Below are 23,777 nucleotides of genomic sequence, written 5' to 3'. Positions count from 1 at the left end.
TGCAACAGTCCCGTTTTTACACATAAAGGTCGAAGTTTCAAACCCAACGTTAATGTTATGAAACAGTCCTATAGTTGGGTTTGGTTTAGGCACCAAAAACGTAATAAAAACATCGTAGGTTGGGTTACTTCCCTCGTGGTTAAGCACGTGATTCTCAAAGTGACGTTTGTGAAGTTCTTAAAAGATTGTTGTGACGTTTTTAAAGTTAAAAATCACTCTGACGCAGTGTTGTAGTCCAGACCTCTCAACGAGACCAAGTCATCACCAAGACCAGGGTGTATCTTCACCGGGACAAGACCGAGACTTTAAGGGGTTGAGACCGCGTCAAGACCGAGACTTTGAGGGGTTGAGACCGAGTCAAGACCGAGACCTTGATGGGTTGAGACCGCGTCAAGACCGAGACTTTGAGGGGTTGAGACCACGTCAAGACCGAGACTTTGAGGGGTTGAGACCGAGTCAAGACCGAGACCTTGATGAGTTGAGACTATGTCAAGATCGAGACTTTGAGGGGTTGAGACCAAGACTTTGATGGGTTGAGACCATGTCAAGACCAAGACTTTGAGGGGTTGAGACCACGTCAAGACCGAGACTTTGAGGGGTTGAGACCATGTCAAGACCGAGACTTTGAGGGGTTGAGACCACGTAAAGACCAAGACTTTGATGGGTTGAGACCATGTCAAGACCGAGACTTTAAGGGGTTGAAACCATGTCAAGACTGAGACTTTGATGGGTTGAGACTAAGTCAAGACCGAGATTTTAAGGGGTTGAGACCGAGTCAAGACCGAGACTTTGATGGGTTGAGACCATGTCAAGATCAAGACCGAGGCAGGGCGAGGCCGAGACAAAACCGAGACCAGATTTCTGTTAGACAGCCAGACCTTCTTCTCCTGTCTCCCCCATTCACTTTCTTGGGAACAAATTTCAAATTAGAGTCAAATTACAAGTTGCATTTCAAGGTCTAAATCTATCTATCCATCAATTTAGCGAAATCCATGCAGTTGTAGTCTTGACCGGTCGTGAAATAAAATCCTGAGTCCTCTTTATCCGAGACCCAGAGGGGACAGAATAAAAATATGTCCGATTCTGAGACGAGACCTTCAAGAATTGGTCTTAAGACCGATCTTGAGTAGGCTACTACAACACTGCTATGACGTTCTTAAAGCCCAAAAAACTATTTTCAGTACTTTCTGGGATTCTCGATGAACAGTCCATGTAAACCCAGATCTTAAGTTCTGAGTCTCTTTGACCCATCCAACAACCCCCCCCCCCCAACCTACCTTCTTATGTGGACAGTTATCTTATACTCCGTAATCCTAGTTGTAATTTCTGCTTGAACAAACAACCTATGTGAGCGTTTTTCGACGGATACCAGTCTCAAATGGTCATGCAGAGTTATGATATAATGAATGTAGCTTTATACCAGAGATAACTGGCCTGTAGTGTGAGGGATCTGGTTGATAATGACAATGGAAAGATGTAGAGCCTAATACCCGAAGGAAGGTTTAATATTCAGACACAAACCTGCCTACCAGAGTAAATCCTGCAGATGCAGCATTCAAACCAGCAAAGGTTGCTCTGCTAGTTTGATCACGTAAACATCTCCAATGTACTGTGGAGTTGTCCTTTTTGTACTTGAGTTGTGTAGTTCTAGAGCGAGGCGTTGTTAGATGTAAATGTTTTGTAAAAAGCTGATTTGTGGTAAGCTTGCTGAGATGGATGTTTCTTTGCTTTATGTTCTCAATAAAGACGATGTTTCTAAAAGCCGACCTGAGCCGCGAGTCACAGTTCTTCTGGCTGCACTTTGCAAAATTCTTTATCTGTAAGTCTCCAAAACTGTGTGTAAATCCTAGTGAGTTAAACACTGGGTGCATAGTCTGGTACAGGGGTTGTGATGTACCCTCACAGCGCGGATAGATGAATTTATTTTATTTATCATTAACAATCACCAATGTTGCAAGACAAAATTAAAAACATTAACCCCAATGAAATTGCAATGGAATTCACTTAAAAAGGCCTGTAGGACTGTATTTATAGTGTTTACTGTAAAATAAATGCAAATGCAATAAATGTTGTGTTTAATAAAAACATTTTAATAGAGAAGGTATACCATTTCATTGTGTTACAGTGTTAAGACCCTAAGTGAACTTAATTTAAAATACTACATTGGGCTATACACATATGCATATATACTTCTATTTTGCCGTTTTTCAGACAGGAGAAGTCATGTGATGCAGCCTAACATCACACAGTGTATCATCACCATAGATACACACACACACACACACACACACACCACACACAACACACACAAACACACACACACACACACCCCACACACACACAAAGATCCCAGTTTAAATATCTGTACATATTCATGTCCAATGTAAATGTTACTGTCTTTACATTTTATTAGACTATACCTTTTGGTCATATTGCTTAATAACCATACAAATAGATTTAGAAATGAGATGAAACCCCTCCTAATATCGTGTTAATGTACTGTACATATTTATAACTGTTTATTGGGTTTTTCCTGATGCTTTGGCATGGTTGTTATGGAAACGTCCATGCCAATAAAGCTCCTTGAATTGCACAGGCAGCATGACATCACAGTGACACTCATTCTGGAAACTTTCATGCACAGTGACATCACAGTGGCACATATTCTGGAACTTTCATTTTCTATAAATACAACCCTGGGTGCTTACAGGCAGTCAACAGTCTGAACTCCTTCAAGACACATCTCTTCTGTCTATCACAAGAAATACTTCAACAAACATGGAAACAACTCCAGAAACGGTCGTCTGCTCGACTCCCAGCACACGGCTCCAGACCTGACCAAGGACCCAGTGGGAATTCAAGACCAGATGAACCAGCTGGTATCCCAAAACACTGGCCTGGAAGAAGAGAAGCAGAGAATCCTGACGGCGCTACGCGCCGAGAGAACCATCAGGAAAAATGTCCAAAAGGACTGCAATATCAAGGAGCAGGAGAAAAACAAAGAGATCCTCCTTCTTAAGGAAAGCTTAAAGGCGGAGAAGAATCTCTCACTTTCTGCCAAATGTCAGCTCCAGCAGGTCGCCGACCTCCGGAAACAGGAGCAGGAGAAAAATAACGAGATCCTCCTACTCAAGGAAAGCTTAAAGGCGGAGAAGAACCTCTCACTTTCTGCCAAATTTCACCTTAAGCGACTCGACGGCCTCTGGAAAGAGGAGCAGGAGAAAAACAAAGAGATCCTCTCGCTCAGGGAAAGCTTAAAGGTGGAGAAGAACAACTCACTTTCTGCCAAAGTTTACTTCCAACGGATGGCCGGGCTCTGGAAAAAGGAGCTGGAGAGAACCAGAGAGGAGAACAAGGACAAGGACGCAAAGCTTCAATCCCTGGCTGAGGACAAGGATCGACTGAGCCAAGTCGTCCAAGAAAAAGACGCTCTGATCGAGAAAATATCAGAAGAGAAGATGGCTTTGGAAAGAAAGACTTTGGAGAACGAAGCCGAGCATATGGACAAGCAACGGCAGATGATCCAGAGAGAGGCTGAGTTACAAACTAAACTCACCGCTCTGGAAGAAGAAATGGCACAAGAGCTCTCCGCAAAGGAGGGCTTAGAGAAGCAGTATGAGATGGAGAAGGAGAGAAGAGAAAAAGAGTGGCTCCACCAAGGGAACCTAATGGACCAGGAGATCCAGCTCTTAAAAGAAAAGGTCTCAGCTCTTCAGATGCAGAGCCATAGCCTCCAGGACTTTCAGACGCTGAGCAGAAGGATGGTGGAGAGCAGGACCAAAGAAAAACAAATGGAGAACTCCATCAACCTCCTAACAGCTCAGAACGCTGAACTTCAGGTCCATCTGGTCAGCCTGCAGGACCTGGCTCTGAAGACTGATAAGGAGAAGGCCCGCATGAGAAAAGAGGAGGAAAAGGCCAAGAAGGCAGCAGAAGACAGGCTGAAAAAGGAGAGGAAAGAGGAGGAGAAGCGAGCGAATAAACAGAAGGAGGAAAATAAGAAGCAAGAGAAGGAAGAACTGAAAAGGCAGAAGAGGGAAAAAGAGGAGATGGAGAAACGAGTCAAGAAAGAGAGGAAGGAGCAGGAGAAGAGAGAGAAGGAGGGATTGAAAATACAGAAGAAAGAAAGGGAGAGAGTGAGAGTGACGGAGGAGCAGCAGAACGAGATGAGAGACGATTAACTCCATCAATCTGTCTCTCCTCCACTTCATCTCGATCCCCCCCTCCCCCCTCCCCCTAACCGGGTGATCCGGTTACCATAGCGTTGGTGGACTCCAGGTGATCTGGTTTTGCCACGTTTCAAGAACTTGCAGGTTCATTTTAACATAGCGATGGTGGACTCCAGGTGATCTGGTTTCTGCACGTTTCAAGAACTTGTAGGTTCATTTAACATAGTGTTGGTGGGACCCCAGGTGATCTGGTTTCTGCCACATTTCAAATATAAAAAAATAATTCATTTCTAAAATGAATCTCTTATCTGTGCATGTGTCTTTTTAAACGGGTTCAATACAAACACACGTCTATGATTCACGTCTTTTCCTTTTTTGAATGAACTGAAGAAGATTTTTCATTTTCACCTTAACCCTGGTGTGGTCTTCACCTCCGGGACCCTCTCGAGTCCCTGATGTCAAACTGACCCGGGACTTATTTGGGGTTTTAAAAACAATTCTGAAATAAAATTCAACTTCATAATCTATTAACCCTCATGTTGTCCTATATCAATGTTCTTATTAATTCCCCAAAATAACATGATTGATTCCAACGCTCTTTGCCAAGTAAAAATCTCTACTTTCATTAATTTTGGGGCGTCTTATTCAATTTTATAGCATTTGAAAAACAAATGGAAGTGTTGTTGAAATAGTATTGAGTAAAAGTTGACATATTCCAGTCTGTGATTATCCATCAACATCCATTCCTTTAATTTTAGTCTCAATAATTCCTAATTTCTGCTTTTCTAACTCAAACATTAGGTATGATTTCTTATAAATGAGGTTTATTGACCATAAATTCCAAAAATAACTGTAAACTAAAGTTAATAAGTTAGTGTTACGTAGAGTTGAAAACATCAAAAAAGTGACAGCGAAAAAAAAGCGTCAAGTGTTGAAAAAAGGGACAAAAACTTAAAAACATCGATAAAAGTGTTGATTTTCATTTTTGATGGGAAGACAACACGGGGCTTAACAAATATTGTCTTTATCTCCATTTCCAACAGCTGAGATAACATCTATGTTTAGGGAATGCATCAGTCTCTACTAGCACACTATTAAACATGGAAGTGGGGTTTGTTTTATGTCATAAGGTTATAATTCATGTTAAAAATCCACTATGGAAACAACATAAGTGTCATATCCAGAATAATGTTCTGAGTCAGGAATACATGTTTATCTCAGGAAATAAGGAAAGGACGCTGATTTTTAGGTAGAAATAACTTAACTTGTTGTATTTTTCTTCTTGTAAAAATTTGAAACGGGTCAATTTGACCCGAATATGATACAAGGGTTAATAACGAGACAAAAGATGTACTTTAATCAAGTGAATAAATCCTGAGGGGCTCCAGGTGGAAAACTTCCTGCAACTTCCTGTTGCACGTCTCTCTCATGTCTCATCCAGGTACCATCTTAGCCAGGGTGTTTTTTTTTTTAAGTTTTTAGTTTTCAACCCTTTTCCTCCAGTGCTTCCAGTTGCAGAGTTTTCTGCTGCTAGGCTAACGCAGATCAACAGCATCTATAAAAACAGTCTCATCCACTCCACAGTACACCGGAGGCAAATGAGTTATAACGCCAGACTATCGATGTTAATCTGTTGATAGAACAATGTTAACCACAACCAGTCGCCAGTCGCCTTATTTCGTAGGTTATCATACAGGTTTACTGCATTTCAAGTTAGACAAAGTACTGTAGTACTTTCTTTAAATACTGAAAACCTCCCTTATCTACACCGTGCATCAGAAACCTCCAGCCTCTGGAGATAGAAACGACCTCTGTGTTCTCTCTTGATACACCACTGAAGTCCACCTCTCTTGAATATTGCCAATTATAACTCCAAATGTCCAATCCGGGCCTGAACTAAAACTAGTCTGGTTTCAGCCGAACAACAATGCATCTGACCTTTATGTGAAAAGTAATCAAATCAAGGCCCCGCTACTACTCCATGTTGTCATGCTGAGAAACACATATTGAAATAAATATCAGGACAATTCATTTCAGTGCTGTCAAAGTCTGCTTTTATTATACGGGCCACAATTTAAATTTATACCTTTTGGGCTTGGAAGGATGTACTTACCTTACATCATGTGAATCCAGCAAATAGACCCTCCCGATAAATCAGGATCTACACACACTGTTTAGATTAACCAACAATACACAGTGGCTTGAATAAGTTTACACATGCTTAAATTGACTAAAAAGAGGAATAAAAAAAACATCTTTTGGATATTGATCTTAATGCATTAATTAAAATCCAACCTTTTATAGATACCAGTTTTCTTTGTGAATGAATAATGTGAATAATAATAAGTAAATAAATGTTCTTCCATAAAATACAGGGGGCATAAGTATGCACCCCTCTATGTTAAATTCTCATAGAAGCAGCACACACACACACACACACACACCACACACCACACACACACACACACCACACACCACACACACACCATCATCACATACCTTCACCATACATAGAGATCGGCATGGGGAACTTTCCATAAAATCATCTCTCAATGCAAATCAAACCAGCTGTTATTCTAACTGAAATAACACCATGCCGATCTCTAGGTATGGTAAAAACTTTCCGGATTTTCCTAATTATTTGAATTAAGGCATTATGTTCAACTTCCAAATTGATCTCAACGTCTTCATTTTATTCCTCTTTTTAATCAACTTTAACATGGGTGTGTAAATTTAAGCCACTGCCTATACTCTTTAAAATAATGTCATTAGAAGTGGCTGAGCCTGCATCACCATGTACAGAGGCTCAGTCCTTTCCACAATGGTTGCAGGTTCAATTCCAACTTGTGGCCTTTTGCTGCATGTCGTTCCCCCTCTCCCCCGCCTTTCATGTCTAAGCTGTCCAATCAACTAAATGCCACAAATAAGTGACTAACACTTGGATTATACCCATAAATCATCTGGCCTTCCAGTGAACACACGCTGTGCCACACACCACTTGACATTTTTCTTTAAGGCAGAGCGCGTGAATATGTGTGTGTGTGTGTGTGTGTGTGTGTGTGTGTGTGTGTGTGTGTGTGTGTGTGTGTGTGTGTGTGTGTGTGTGTGTGGGGTATCTGCATTAAAGGGAAGGATATTCACAGGATTTTTTAGATCTATCGTGCCTCTTCTTGTGTGCTGGACATATTTTTTTCGTCATTAAAGGGCCAGTGTGTTACATGTGTAGCTGTTTATCAAAATCAGTGTTGCCTACTCACAAACTTGTCTTTTTTAATTAATATTGACCACCACCATCAATTCCAAGTATTCCTTTTAGTTTGAAATTTCACATTTGCATTTGCATGAACTGGTGCAGACGCTCCACATTCCTGCTCCATATTTAAATACATTAGCCGATAAAGGACATCCCGGAAATACACTGCTCCCGTTTTCACTGTCACATGACAAACTCACAGGTGCAGCTTGTGGTATCCTAACTGTAATATCCAACTGTATTTTGGAAACCAAAATGCTTCTGAAAGCTACATCTTTTTACGTCCCTAAAAAGAGAATATTTCTTTTCCTTATCCTGTATCTGAATTTAGTGTAAAAAGGATTTTCCAGTAGGAGGCCTGTTACAGGGAGATCTGAATCGGGAGTGCGTTACCTGCCAGGATTTGCGCTGGCGTTGTTGCTGCTAGAGCCGTGAGGGGTAAAATTAGCTTCGAAATTTAATAAAGATGTCTTTTGGTCCTTTTGTATTAAATTGAAAGGGGGGACGCTTTTGGAAAAATTTTTTTTTCCAGAAGATTGACCCGCTAATGGTTGTTCCCCGGGCCCAGTTTGAAAAGGAAAATGGGGCCCCCCAACCCCTATGTTTTTTTTTTTTTTTTTGTTTTTTCAGAATCAAATATAAAAACCCAAAAAAGGCCCTTTAAAAAAAAAAAAAAATTTTAAAAAAAAAAAAGAAAAACTTTTGGCCTCGGGGGCAAAATAAAAATTTAGGCATATACCGGGCCAAATTAAAATTAAAGGCAAAAAAAAAACTAAACAAAAATAAATAAATAAATAAATAAATCCTTTAAAAAAATAAAAAAAAAGGCCCCCAAACCCAAAATTTAAATTTTAAACCCTTTCATGAAAATTTAACCCCAAATCGGGGGGTTTTTTTCCCCTTTTTTCCCAACCCTTAATTTTTTTTTTTTTTTTCCCCTTTTTTTTTTTTTTTTTTTTTTTTTTTTTTTCTCGGTTTTGGTTTTAAAAATTCTGCATTTTTGTGAAAAACGTTTTCCAAAAGTTTTAAAATTTTTTGAGAACAAAGTCTACCTTCTTATCTTTAAAAAAGAAAAACACCCAAAATTTTAATTTATCGCGGCAGAGGGGGGATCACGAGTCCCGGGTCTGGAAAACCCGGTCTGCCGGTCTTTCCCGAAGGGGTTTTTCAGGGGGAGAAAAAAAACCCCTGTTTTAGTTCCAATTTTTTTTGCACAAAAAACACAACACCACCACCTATTCAAAAACCCCAAAAATCAAAGGGAAAAGGAGTTTTTTCTTTGCACACAAAAAGGATGTTGACAAGAGCAAAACACGGGTTTTGAAAACATTACGGCCCCCCGTTTAAGGGGCGAGAGGGGTTGATTGTGTAATTTCCCAAAGCTAGATGGGGGAAATTCCCCCCCACATTGTTTTTTTGGGCCTTTAAAAGGGGATTTTCTTTTTTTTAAAAATGTAGAATTTTTTTTGGCTTTTGGGGAAAAACCTTTTTAACTGTTTTTCATCCTTTTCCCCACTTTTTTTTAAAATGGGGGTTTGTTTTTTTAAAACAAAGCCAAAGGGGGTTTTTTAACCCCTTTTGTTGGCTTAAAACCACGAAATTTTTAATTTTTAAGAGCCAAAAACCCTCCTATTTTAAAAGGCCTTTTAAAAGTCCTTTTTTTAATTTTTGTTTTAGGTTTTTTTATTTTTTTTGCTTGGTTTATTTTATTATATTCTGGAAACTGTTTTTTAAAAAACCTCCCACTAAAGTAAACACTTTGAATTTCTTTTTTAAACGTAAAGGGCATTTCAAAAAAATGTATTTTAATTTTTATTATTTTTATTATTATTTCCCGGAAAACCAAAAAAAAAAAACAACGTTTTTTTTCAACATTTTTTTTCATCACTTTTTTTTTTTTCCCCCAAATTTTTTTCACTTTGTCAATGTTGGGGGGGGGTTTTTTGTTTTTGGTTTTTTTTTTTTTCCCTTTTTGTTATTTTAATGTTGGCATTTTTTCAGCACTTCTTTGAGGGGGGCCCCTTTTTTTTTTTTTGACCCAAAAAAAAAAAAACCCAGAACGGGTCAATTTGCCCAGAGACAACATGAGGTTTTTAAATAGGCACCCTTTATTGGTGGGTAAATCTTTTTTTTTTAAGCTGCTGTTCTGGTGTTATTCCACTAGATGGCGATGTGTTCCCACCTTAACCCCCAGACCAGGTTCTCTGACTGCTCTGGGTCCTGTGTGTGGTGAAGGTTGCCCAGACAGAGGCCACCTGACCTCACCTGGGACGGGGAGGATGAATCAAACGCCCCTGCATGGGTAAGGACCCGCCCCCTTCAGGTGGAATCAATCAGCCCAATCAGAGGTTATATATACATGCAGCCTCCCCCTCACCCCCCCCCCTATTGTTTGCTCTTTTTCCTCAACCCAGATGGCATGTCCTGTAAGTAATTAACTTTAAAGTTGGTTTCATTGTCCTTAACACACAGTTTATGTTCATGTCCTGATTGTTGTTTTTTTAACAGAAGGCAGATTTAACTCAGTCCTTTGCCGCCTCCGTTTCGGTCTGGGTCCACGTGGTTTTAAAGGCCCTGAACGCCCACACAGGTGTTTCTAGGTAACCTGGCTGATTAGGCTTCTTCCCAGGAATCAGTGGGTGTGTGTACGGGCTGATTGATTGACGTCTTCTTGAGTCTCTTGTTAGCTTTGTCCTTCTTGTTAAAGGCAGGACAGATGACGGCTTTATCATTAGGGCCTGTTTTAAGATGAGTTGCACCTCGCCTGTAAAGTGGACCAGCAGCAGCCGGGGGGGGGGGAAACAAAAAGCTGCGGTAAAGTCGGTCAATTTCTAGTCGTTTCCAGCAGCCTTCAGTCTGAACAGGAAGTCACAGAAACACTCACATCCTGTATGGTCCGATTCCAATTTAATGAGATGTTATCAGACCCGTACATCAGCTTGTACAACAGTCTCCGGTTGTTTTAATGGAGACAGAGTAGCTGTCATATAATGCTTTACATGCAATCTGTTGATCAAGTTAAAAACAACAGGCTGCATGTGATCCGCCATGTAACTATCAGCCACACATGTTCTGTACAGAATAAGCCTTTAAATCAGACAAATAGCTATTTTCCCCCAATTCAAAATCTATTAAGAGTTTATATAAAGCGTCAACATATTGAGTAGATTCTGAACCAATCAGCTGAGAGGCAGGCCGCCTGTGTCTCAGGACTTATCTTGAGGTTATCATTGCCTACGTGTGCATGACGTCAGATTAAGCCGAGATCAAGTCGGACATGCATTGGGCGGTGATGGTTCCTGCTCAGACCTGGCTCATCTCCAACGAGCCAAACCTTATTGGTAGAACATTTGGTGATCTCAGCTCCGGCCCAATTTCATCCTGAGCAGAGTCGACTCAGCCAGATGGACTGAAATCACCTGGCGTTCGGAGGCTCGAACTGCCACATGCTGACACCAGTTGAGTCAAATCCCCTGTGTTTCTGTCAAAATGTGTTAATCTAATCCTAATCTCCCCTCCACAGCCACTGCTCTGCTGCAGTGTTATTACACATCATACTTCATGCTTTGACGTGCGGTCTAAATGCGAGTTCACTGTTAGTGTGGGTTCCGTATGTGACACCTTTTTTTCTAATGTATTATCAATTTCTTCAGTAAAAGCTACAAGAAAATACTGTTAAAAGTACAAGTCCTGCAGTGAAAATGTTACTTAACCCTCTGAACCCTAAGGGTCCTTTTTACAGTTCATTGTGATGGATTTATTTTATAAAGAAGCTTGTAAAACATCAACCCTGTTGTCTACAGTCAAGATAGGAACATCATTGTTTTCAGGACATCATTAGAATATTTGGGCTGCATTGAGGTCACTTTAATGATAAAAATGGTTGTAGGACCTTAAGTAAAAGTATGTCAGTATCATCAGGGACATGTACTTTAAATATTGAAAGTAAAAGTAGTTGATGCAGAAAAATGCTCCCAGTTTAATAGTCTAATTACTTCAGCTGGACTTGTAGGCCGTTATATTGTTGGCTAGTTTTAGTTTATAATAAAATATCCTATTTTTAAAAGTTGTTTTATGTGCAAACATCTTAACTTGTAAAGTAACTAAAGCTGTCAGATGAATGTAGTAGAGGAAAAAGTACAATATTTCTCTCTGAAGTGTAGTGGAGTAGAAGTAGAAAGTGCCATGAAAAGACAAAGTAGAGTTAAGTAGAGTTCTGGAGTAGATGTACTGAAGAACAGTTCTGGAGTAGATGTACTGAAGAACAGTTCTGGAGTAGATGTACTGAAGAACAGTTCTGGAGTAGATGTACTGAAGTAGAGTTCTGGAGTAGATGTACTGGAGTAGATGTACTGGAGTACAGTTCTGGAGTAGATGTACTGAAGAACAGTTCTGGAGTAGATGTACTGGAGTACAGTTCTGGAGTAGATGTACTGAAGAACAGTTCTGGAGTAGATGTACTGGAGTACAGTTCTGGAGTAGATGTACTGAAGAACAGTTCTGGAGTAGATGTACTTGGTTACACTGCACCCCTGAGGACCATGATGCTCTTGTGTTGCTGGCAGCATTGGGACGGGAACAGTTGGTGCATGACTCTCTGACAACGTGTTGAATTCATGGGGCAGATGATTAATGACTCATACTTATTTGTCCAGTCCAGTGCAGACCAGTGGTTCTCAACATGTTGGGTCTGTGGTGGAGCGTTGGAAGGAACCCAATCCATTTTTTTGTGGTAATTTGGTTAAAAAGAAACTCATATTTCAGATATAGACATTTTCTAAAGGGGTCAGATTTGACCCGAGGGCAACAGGAGGGTTAATGTCATCCATCCTTATGGTTCAAATGTGTATTTTTTTAATGACTGCAGCAAACTTTCCTTAAACTAGGTCTCATTAAAAAAAAAAAAAATCAGCCCCCTTTCCCAAATCAGTCCTCTAACACTGTAGTCGTCTGATGCAACTTAGGATCCAACTTCTGCAAGGCCCTCAGATTGTTGCGCCAAGGTGGGAGGAATATTCATGGATCTGGAGACGAGAACACAAGACCGGAGGGGGGGGGGGGTGTTATAAGCTTTCACAGTCACGGAGCTGTAGCTCAAACCGGCCCTCCTGGATCATATTCTCTTTTCTCTTTTTTTGGGTTCAGGGTGATCATGTTGGCGTTACTGAGCCTGAAGGGGGTTTCCCCTTCCGGGATTGACCCGGTGCCGCCGGAGATTCTCCCGGATGTACTTCTTTTTTTCGGCCGGATGTCCGTTACTTTCTGCTTCTTTTGTGTTGGCGTTCTAAATCCTAGTGGATTTGTTTGGACTAGCCAGACCCTCCTCCACAGCACTGTGGAGGAAGGTCTAGCAATGCCAAGACTAGGGTAGTGTACGCATTTTAAATAAGAACACAAAAAATGCCAAGACATTAAAATAATCAGATTTTGTACGCCATGGCTAAGTTAAGATGCTAACAGACTTAAATGTGGAGGGGGCAGCTGCTAGTTTTCTCAAAACTATCTGCCATCACTCTGATAAAAGCGACAAACGTTGAAAAAAGCGGCGCCTTGAGTAGCCGTGGAGCAACGACGCTGGGAGTCTCTTCAGAGCGACTTATTTCATTCATTAAAATATCACTATTTGCCGCCATCGCATCAATTCTCGTCTCTTGGACGATGCTATATATCGTCCTATAGATATTTTGTCCCACCCCTAAGACCGATGCTTCAGTAGAACTCACCGTAGTGGACTCATCCAACAACACTGTGCCTCACAGACGCATCACAGGAACACAAAAGATACTCTATGGGAAACAGTGTCAGAGTTTTTAGAGTATTTAGCTTAGCAGTCTGTACTAAGGGAAGAGAGACTCAGGGAAAGATGGATGAAGAGAGGGAAGCTACATGAAAAGGTGTGTGTGTTGTGTGTGTGTGTGTGTGTGTGTGTGTGTGTGTGTGTGTGTGTGTGTGGTGTGTGTGTGTGTGTGTGTGTGTGTGTGTGTGTGTGTGTGTGGTGTGTGTGGTGTGTGTGTGTGTGTGTGTGTGTGTGTGTGCGCCGCTGAAACTTGCTACAGTTAAACAGCTTAAATGTTGAATTTTGTTTTCTCTTCTTCAGTCATGCAACATCTTTTTTAATCCATGTCTTTTTAGAGAGAAGTGTAACTGTTCCGTGTGTGTGTGTGTGTGTGTTTGTGTGTGTAAGGGGCTTGTGGAGAGGAAAATCAACCCACCCAGGGCTCTTCATACGTCACCGATCGCATCACAGATGTTCCCACAGACACTCAGTGTGGGTTGTGGGCCGAGGCGTGTGGAGAGCCAGTACAGCTTCAATTGGTTTAGTGTTTTTTGTGTGTGTGTGTGTGTGTGTGTGTGTGTGTGTGTGTGTGTGTGTGTGTGTGTGTGTGTGTGTTGTGTGTGTGTGTGTGTGTGTGTGTGTGTGTGTGTGTGTGTGTGTGTGTGTGTGTGTGCACGCACATTAAAATATGTAGGCTTGCTGTGTGCGTAAATGGAGAGACTTCAGAAGGATATTTTAAAGTATTCCTTTGAGTAGGAGCTGCGAATGAAATGCGGAGAGGTGTTGCAGTGCTGCTTTTAAGACACGTCTTAGGCTACATATTCATGAATATTTTACAGAAATGAAACTTCCTGCCACTTCAGGGCCCTGGATACTGTTGATTCATATCATAAATATTTGATTTGTTGAATAAGGTAAAAAGAAGAAAAGAAGTATACATGCCCTGAAATCTAGGTTTCTTGATTTAAAGAAAATAAAATAATAATAAAGTCAGAGAAAAGGAGAAGTTGTGTGGGTGTGCCCCCCCCGTTCTGTTTCCACATGCATGGCAGAAATTAAAATACAAAAGTAAAATAGGGGAGTTGTTATTGATGGAAATTTGGCTATTTAAATGCACGTCAGATGAATGGAGGTTAAAACCTTCCTCTCCAAAACAGCGTGAGGTGAGAGTGCGCCTCACAACCGCAGCCCTCACTGCCTCAAGCTTTTGAAGTGGTGAGAGAGAGAGAGAGAGAGAGAGAGAGAGACAGACAGAGAGAGAGAGAGAGAGACAGAGACAGAGACACACACACACACACACAGATAGGAGAGAGATAGAGAGAGACAGAAACAGAAAGAGAGAGAGAGAGACAGAAACACAGAAAGAGAGAGCGAGACAGAGACACACACAGAGAGAGAGGAGAGAGAGAGACAGAGACAGAGACACACACACACACACACACACAGATAGGAGAGGATAGAGAAGAGACAGAAAACGAAAAAGAGAGGGGGAAGATGAGAGAGACAGAAAAACAGAGAGAGAGAGAGAGACAGAGAAAACCACAGAGAGGAGGAGAGAGAAAAGAACACCGAAAGAGAGATAGAGACAGAAAGAGAGAGAGAGAGAGAGAGAGACACCAGAAAAGAGAGAGAGGGAGAGAGAGATAGAAAAGAAACACAGAAAGAGGAGAGACGAGACACACACGTGGAGGAGATAGAGAGAGACAGAAACACAGAGAGAGAGAGAGAGACAGAGACACACACAGAGAGAGAGAGAGAGAGAAAAGGAAACACAGAAAGAGAGAGAGAGACAGAAAAGGAGAGAGAGAGAGAGAGACACACACAGAAAGAGAGAGAGAGGAGAGAGATAGAGAGAGACAGAAACACACAGAAAGAGAGAGAGACAGAGACACACACAGAGAGAGAGGAGAGAGATAGAGAGAGACAGAAACACAGAAAGAGAGAGAAAGACAGAGACACACAGAGAGAGAGAGGAGAGAGAGATAGAGAGAGACAGTAACACAGAGAGAGAGAGACAGAGACACACACACACAGAGGAGAGAGATAGATAGAGACATAAACACAGAAAGAGAGAGAGAGACAGAGACACACACACACATTGAGAGAGGAGAGAGATAGAGACAGAAAGAGAGAGAGAGACAGAAACACACAGAAAGAGAGAGAGAGAGAGAGAGAAAGAGAGAGAGAGAGAGAGAGAGAGATCTTGTTTACGTGTCCGTCTCAGCGACTGCGTCTCCAGGACAGAAGTCCCCTCCAGTTGAGACCAGCTGGGCCGGAGCACGACTTCTCTCTCAGCCATTAGGGTCACGAGAGCTTTGATGGTCCTGTTTTCTGATTTGGTTAAAGATTGTTCTCAGGGCTGAGACACCACACAACCCCCCCCCCCCCCCCCCCCCCCCCCCCCCCCCCCCCCCCCCCCCCCCCCCCCACACACACCACACACACACACACACACAAAACACACACACACACACACACACACCCCAACACACCCCCCACCAAATGTTTTTTTGCAGTAAGCCGTCCCCAAAGTGTTCCAACGTTTCCCCGTGAGTAATGATTCAAATGAGAAAAACATGTCTTTTTGTCTTTTTGCACATTAATGACCTCAGTGCCACATATTCGGCCCACGAAATGTTTCCTATTGATGCGGCAGCAAAACAATTATATCAATGAACAATTACTAAATATTAGGACCCTTTTCAAAAGTTCCTATAGAAGACATTTGGGTTTCTTTCAACTAAATTGTCACAAACAAAATAACGTGGGTAGTTCCATAAAACCTTTTTTTTTTTTTTTTGCAAGTGACCTAATTGATCAGTTCATTACTTTCATTAAATTTGGGGGTTTTATTCAACTTTATGGTGTCCATGTTGCTCCGAGACCTCAAACACTCCTTGCCCAGGTGTAGAGTCACACCCCCCTCCCCCCTCCCCCCCCCTCCCCCCTCCTCCCCCCCCCCCCCCCCCCCACACTGAATTTTTTAAATTTTTTTCTTATAAAATACAGTTGAAAAAGCTTCAAAAGCCCAGAAAAAGGGACTAAAACATCGGGGAAAGCGACAAAAGTGTCTCAAAAGATGACCAAAATGTTGAAAAAAACAAAGATTTTTACCCAGAAAACCAAGAAGTCACATGGTCGGCAGGAAGAACAACCCAGGGGTTAAGGAAATGTCATGTTTCCATTAATCATTAATGAAATGTAGGCTACATGGAATCTGATTTGAATCCTCCTCCTTCAGTCTGTCCATCTCACTTCTGAAATTACAGCTTCACCCCTCATGACATTTGTTTTTCTTGTTAATATATTTTTTTTTTTAAGTGTTGATGGGTTTTTAACGCTGTTTCTGAGCGTCACTGATGTTCCTGTTTAAGCTCCAAATGGTCCCTTAAGTCAGTAATGCGCAATTAAGTCTCCCATCCGTCCCCTCCCCGCCTCACATTAGGGTTTTCTTTGAGCATCCGGGGCCCTTGACAACGCTCAGTGACCCCTGGGTAATAGCATGAGTGCCTGTGTGACTCACTCCCAGCTACTTAACGCGGGACTTTCCCCCCTCGTGGATCCATCTCTCGAGCTCCTGGAGCAGGGACATGTTTGGCCTCTGATGCGTCCCGGTGGAATGCGGTCCTTGGCAGCGCGCTGCGCGCGCGCCTCCGTCTCTCCGTCCAGATTCACACAGATGCTCCTGCGCGCTCCCCTCACGCACGCCCACTCTCTCGCCTACTGCTCTGCCAAGCGGCGTGGCATCTCGAGACGCCCACGGCATTCCTGACTCCGCTGTCACTTCCTCTCGTGTGCGAGCTTTCAATTAAACTGACACCTCAAATATTTCTATTTTGCAGCTTTTGACGCGTGCGTGGCACCGGCAGCTTGCTCCATCACGTCCCGTAGTCATGTCGTCCTCGGGTCACAGTGACCCGTTGTCCTATATCAATGTTCTTTTTAATTCCCCAAAATAACATGATTGATTCCACACAACGCTCTTTGCCAAGTACAAATCTCTACTTTCATTAATTTTGGGGCGTCTTAACAGACACCCGTGGTTGCCAAATGGTTCGGACTTGGCGACCCCCTGACTTTTCTTCTGGTTGAGTCCATCCATCCATCCATCCATCTTCCATCCATCCATCTTCCATCCATCCATCCATCCATCCATCTTGCATCCATCCATCCATCTTCCATCCATCCATCAATCCATCCATCCATCTTCCATCCATCCACACTAAGACATTTCTGTGTAATAACAGCTGTACGACTGTGTATTTTAACAGAAATTATCCATAGAACGTGATTACCAGTTGTATTTCTGTTTATCTACTTTGAATTGCATTATGGGACCTTGATCTGTGCTAATGTAATTGTTCACACCATTATCTTAAATTATTAACCTAAGCAAGAGTCAAAAGCACCAAAGGAATGTTCGAAGCCTTGAAAACAAGCGTAGAAATCGTCAAAAAAAAGCATAAAATTAATTAGAGAACAGATTTCATTTCTGAGGTTTTTCTAACTGAGCATCTTCGTATGAGAGAATTTCAAATAACAGAAAATATTCCGTATATTTAGGCTACTTTAAACACATGAATTTCTGTTTTTAATTGTGTAACAAAGTCTGAGTGATGAGCTGCCAAAAGTTATTCTGTTATTTTACGGATTTATTTTTTATTGTTGTTGTTTTCCTATGATTATGTGTTTAAGTGACTGATCTTTGACATTGGTCCAGTATAAAGTATTAACTTCTATTAATATTCTAAGTGTCTGACAACATTATGGACTAAAGTTAACTCGTTATTTACTTAGAAACTTCAGATTATTTAAAAAACAGATCTATAAATCAACATTAAATGACATATTATTAGAGATTAAGCTACAATTAACTTAACTTTCACCAGCTGCACAATAAAGAGATGCTAACACATTAATGCATTAACAGCCTGTTTAACCCTCATGTTGTCCTTGTGTTGTCCTCATGTTGTCCTCATGTTGTCCTCATGTTGCCCCCATGTTGTCCTCGTGTTGTCCTCGTGTTGTCCTCATGTTGTCCTCATGTTGCCCCCATGTTGTCCTCATGTTGTCCTCATGTTGTCCTCATGTTGTCCTCATGTTGCCCCCATGTTGTCCTCATGTTGCCCTCATGTTGCCCTCATGTTGCCCTCATGTTGCCCTCATGTTGCCCTCATGTTGCCCTCATGTTGTCCTCATGTTGCCCTCATGTTGTCCTACATCAATGTTCTTATTAATTCCCCAAAATAACATGATTGATTCCACCCAACGCTCTTTGCCAAGTACAAATCTCTACTTTCATTAATTTGGGGTCTTTTTCAATTTTATAGCATTTGAAAAACAAAGTGAAGTGTTGTTGAAATAGTATTGAGTAAAAGTTGACATATTCCAGTCTGTGATTATCCATCAACATCCATTCCTTTAATTTTAGTCTCAATAATTCCTAATTTCTGCTTTTCTAACTCAAACATTAGGTATAATTTCCTATAAATGAGGTTTATTGACCATAAATTCCAAAAATAATTTTAAAACTAAAGTTAATAAGTTGGTGTTACGTAGTGTTAAACGCAAAAAAAAAAAAAGTGTTGGAAACGGGGTCAAAACCATAAGAAAAAGTTAAAAATATCGATAAAATGCATCAACAAAACTGTTGACTTTCACTTTTAACGGAAAGACTCCATGTTTTTTATGAAATTAGTCATTTTGCATAATGAATATTTTGACTTTTGAAGTATATTTTGATGCTTGAACTTCTGTACTTTCACTTTAGTCACATTTTGATTGCAAGGCTTTTTTAAGGTCTGAGGACTTCACCCCCCCCCCCCCCCCCCCCAACACACAGACACACACACAACACACTCTCGCAAACGCCACATCAATGAGGGATTTTCAATCCACTTCCTGTTGTCCTTTAGCAACCCAGACCACTTCACATCTACATGATAACAACGTTGCGCTTTGCTCCGTGGTGTGTGTGTGTGTGTGTGTGTGTGTGTGTGTGGTGTGTGTGTGTGTGTGTGTGTGTGTGTGTGTGTGTGTGTGTGTGTGTGTGTGTGTGTGTGTGTGTGTGTGTGTGTGTGGTGTGTGTGTGTGTGTGCGCGCGCGCGCGCGACATATTCTAAAGTGTATCGAGTTGCATAATAAGAAAAAGAAAAAGGAAATTCCGCGGACTTTATCGATACAACAGATGGAGGGAGTGAGATGAAACTAGTTCGCATTACCTGGGCGGAGGTTCCCAGAAATCCTCCCATGTGACGGAGCGTGCACCAACATGCCCGTATATGGACAGACCCGTGCGTAAAGGAAAGGGCGGGCTACGCACTGTGCGTAAAAACACGGAAACCAGAAAGTGTGGTTCCTTACTGGGAGCCATAGCAACGCTTGTGGTAACAATGAGTGGAGGAAAAGCGCATTTGTCTTCCTCGACCAACCCCCCCCCCACCACACACACAACACACACACCACACACACAAACACACACACACACACACACACACACACACACACACACACCACACACACACACACACACACACACACACACACACACACACACACACACACACCACACACAGTTTCATGTTTGTAGGCTATATGTTGCCTGTTTTCTTTCGCACTTTAAAAATTTAATTTTAGATTTTTCCTTTATATGTGTATATAGGTTATTGCGTGTTTTAGTTTTCTATAGCTTGCTGTTTGCCTTTGTCTCACTTTTGCATTATTCAGAATGTATTAATGTATTTTACAGCCTATATTTTGTATTTGTTTACGCTTATTGCACCGTGGATTCCTCTGGATGTCTGGCACATTAAAGTTGCTTTGACTTCTCTTAAATGACAAAACAAAACACTCAAGTCCATTTCCGTTTCATTTTAAGACACTTTACTTAAATACACATCACAAATTAAAAAAAGAAGACATAGGTTAAGTGTAAACATTGGACATCATGAGTTTCTCCGGATCAACCGGACAAAACCAAAAATAATTTACATAACGAATAATAAATGCAGCTTTGCATGACAATATCGGTTGCAAAAAAAAAAAAACGTACAAAGAAATACAATAATCATTCCCATGTTCTACCATTTAGTAAACCCGACTCGTGTGAGTGTGTGTGTGAGTGTGTTCTTGCTCAGTGTCTGCTCGGTTCGGATGCTGCCCTGGTGTCTAGGGGAGTAGAAAGGTCCTTTTGAGCGATGTCCAGCATCCGGAAAGTACCATTTCAATAGTCTTTTTTTTCAGCCTAAAATGTAGCCTAACGAGTTGTCTACACACATCCCCCTCGGGCCTGTGTAGTATCCCAGACATGCAGAACATGACTCCAGTGTTATTACTAGTGTATAGTCTGTATAGTCTCTCTGTGTTGTGTTTAAAATGCCTCCAACTTGCTTGTGAGCATGAGCTGACAGCCGCTGCTCACGTGCGTCAGGACTTTCTGTTTGAGCTGCGCGACCTGGTCCCGGAGCACCGACGCCGTGCTGGAGAGGCCCGCGTTGTCGCTCTTCAGGCCCTTCACTTTGTCCTCCAGCCGGGCGATGCGCTCCAGCTTGCGCCGCCGGCACTTGGTCGCCGCGAGCCGGTTGCGCAGCCGCTTGCGCTCCGCCTTGATGCGCTCCTGGGTCTCCAGGTCGATGGGGGACATCGGCGGCGAGCCGTCGCTGCTCAGCAGGTCCGGCACGATCTGGGGCTCCTCTTTCAGGGCGACGAGCCGCTGCGGGTGGAGCCCGGAGCCGGGGAGGGAGTGCTGGAAGGGGTGCGAGGAGCTCTGCTGGTGCTGGGCTTGTTGTTGTTGTTGGTGCGGCGGCAGGTAGCTGATGGTGGCCGTGGGGTAGCTGGATGCGGAAGAGAGGCTCGTGTTCGGGCAGTAGGCGTTCAGTGTGGTGTAGATGGGAGGCTCCGGCTGCAGGGACGAGCCGAAGACGCTAGAGGCCGCCGCCGAACACGTAACCCCCCCGGCTCCGATGGACACGTTCGGCGGCGGCATCTGGTTCATCTTGTGCAGCTCGTCCAGAGCTTTCACGAATCCCTCCGCGAAGCCCTCCTGCTCGTCCGTGATGCCCCGGTTGTAGAAGTACTGGCCCGGGGTGGGACTGGTGATCACGCCGTTGCTGTTCTGGATGATGAGCCTCTCCAGCTCGGGGGACGCGAGCTTCAGGGAGCCCTGCGCGTCCTGGTGGTGGTGATGGTGGTGGTGGTGGTGGTGCCCACCCCCGGCCCCCTGGTACGGCTCTATCTCGGCTCTCAGCTGAGATTTCAGGCTGCGATAGGGCTCCGTCAAGTTCAAATTCATGTTCGGCTTCAGCAGTTTGTAGTCGTGCATCGCTGCGTCCGAGTGGCCGTACGCCGACAGAAAGGAGTCGTCATGATAAAAAGGCTGTTCCATCTTCGTAGACATGAAAGTCGGATAGGAAAACCCAGCTGCTGACAGAAGCAGTCTCTCTCTCGCTCTCTCTCTCTCTCTCTCGCTCTCTCTCTGGAGAATCAACAAATGTCAGTGTCAGCAGAGAGCATGCACCAAAGCGTCCCCAAAATATAAAAATTACAAATCTCTCCCCAAAAGAGAGTGCAAGTCCAAAAGGTCCAACCTTCTGCAGCTCAGTGACAGCAGTTAAGTCTCTTCCCTGCGTGGTTTTGCTGTTTTTTCTTTCCCAATCCCGTGCGTAAAGGGGGGGGGGAACTTCTAACTCTTGACTTCCCTGGAAGCTTCTAGTCTCCGCGCTCGCTCTTGCTGAGGTGTGTTCAGACGGGTCAGTACCGTGCCTTTTTATAGCAGCAATACACACGCGCTCGCTGCCAAGGCATTGCAGCGCTGCGATTGGCCAGGCAGCTGGCTCCAGTCACGCCCAAAGCGCGTGACGTCATGTGACGCTAATGCCGGGAAGAGGCGACTGTAAACAAGCCTGTAGGCACGAGAGCGAGGAGGCTTCGCAGCGGAGCGCAGCGGAGCGCAGCGTCAGAAATACGCGAGCGCGCTGTATTTGTTGCAGCTTTTGAAGCTCCTTTTTATAAGTTGGATAAGCGAAGAGGTGAGATAACTCTGTCGGATCAAAGCAGAGCTTTTAATTCATTCAGTCATGTTGTTACATCGCCAGAAATGCCCTTATTTTTAGGCTATTTCTTATGTTTTTCTAATGGAGTGATGAATCTAATACGGATCAGATGATCTGTAGTTGGATATTGGCCCCATTAGATATGAATTACAGCCGAAACGCCGAACTTCTGTGCCTTTTGTTATGATCCATCCCGTGGAGGAAGTCCTCAGGCCTTATATGGGCACGGTGACGCACCGGTTCCTCTCCGGGAGAACCGGGAAGCCAAGCCCACCCGGGCCTCATTCCAGCAGCAGTCCAGCTCCTTTATTAACCCCATCCATGTGTGTGTGTGTGTGTGTATGTGTGTGAGAAAGTTTTAGGGACTTTCTGTGTCAGCAGGGTGGACAAGGGAGCTTAGACATCTCCATCTGTTCAAAAACAGTCCATGTTGGGAAACAGCCTGTGATTTTTTTATTTTTTATTATATGATATTTATTTTATTTATAAGGACAGCCCACATTAATCCACATCTCTGTTAATGTGCCAGTTGTAGCCAGCTGGCTTCTTTTTTAACTTTAGTCCTTTTGGAGAGATGTTTTGAGACCAAAGCAACAGGAAACAGAGGCACTATGAATTTGTACTTATTGCACAGTTATTAGTATTATCGATTCCTTTTTATGTCTGGCATATTGAACGGAGGGTTAGGCCAATAAAGTTGACTTGACAGGTTAAAATTTCCCAGACAGGAGACAATAAACATGAAACATGCAGAGCAGCAATGAGACAAAAGTAAATTTAAAAAAGTTGCTGTACAAGTTAATAAAATGGTTTTAAGAACAAGTGAATATTTCTAGGCCATGCAGATCTGACGATATCTGACAACGGGCAAATTAAAGGTGCCGTAGGTCAGCCTTCTAAAACTAACTTTCTGTCTTATTTGCTGAAACGGACCCTATGTTTGAGTAGAACTACACGAAGCAGATCATTTAAAAATAAAATCCGTCTCCTCTGGCGCCACGTACAGCCTGTAGTGCGATTTATAAAAATCCAACCCTCCCTGTTCAGATGCACCAATCAGGGCCAATCCCCGCTCATGCACACGCATTTCATAGTGTCCCCCCCCCCCCCCCCCCACGCACAAGCTGCAGATAGATTTAATGCTCCAGGTTTGTGAAGTAGCCCTGCTTTCATCGTGAAAAGGAAGCCGAGGTTTGTGCAGCACCAGCCGAGCAGAGTCAATTATCTCAAGCAGGAAGATTCATGTTCAGTTATTTAGCCTTTTGGTCTAAAAAAACCTGCTTCTTTAAGATAAGGGAGAAGGATTGTGGTGCCCTTCCTGTTTCCGTTCAGAAGGGAACCTTTGTCTCCGGTTTGTAATTCTTCTGACGCCCAGACAAACGGCAACACCTCCATCCCATCATCTCCCTGCACGGACTAAACGAGTCAGGTAGGATGCTTTGCTTCGGCAGGCGTTATAGTCCTCCGGCTGCACCTGAACGACGGTCCTGCAAAAAAGAAAATTGCTTATTTAGCATATTTTAATTTAC

The 23,777-nt window shown here is 42.9% G+C and overlaps 1 protein-coding gene across 1 annotated transcript; it reads right to left on the bottom strand.

Annotated features, from left to right (window-relative positions):
* Positions 1-20,057: 20,057 nt before the first annotated feature.
* junbb (JunB proto-oncogene, AP-1 transcription factor subunit b) lies at positions 20,058-21,915 on the bottom strand. Its single transcript, XM_032537324.1, has one exon. It carries the CDS (start codon positions 21,591-21,593, stop codon positions 20,568-20,570), a length of 1,026 nt encoding a protein of 341 aa, XP_032393215.1. The 5' UTR covers positions 21,594-21,915; the 3' UTR covers positions 20,058-20,567.
* Between the last annotated feature and the right edge of the window lie 1,862 nt (positions 21,916-23,777).

The sequence above is a fragment of the Etheostoma spectabile genome, chromosome 15, assembly GCF_008692095.1.
Source record: "Etheostoma spectabile isolate EspeVRDwgs_2016 chromosome 15, UIUC_Espe_1.0, whole genome shotgun sequence".
In the NCBI taxonomy this organism is placed as follows: Eukaryota; Metazoa; Chordata; class Actinopteri; order Perciformes; family Percidae; genus Etheostoma; species Etheostoma spectabile.
This window is presented reverse-complemented; position numbering and strand designations above follow the sequence as displayed.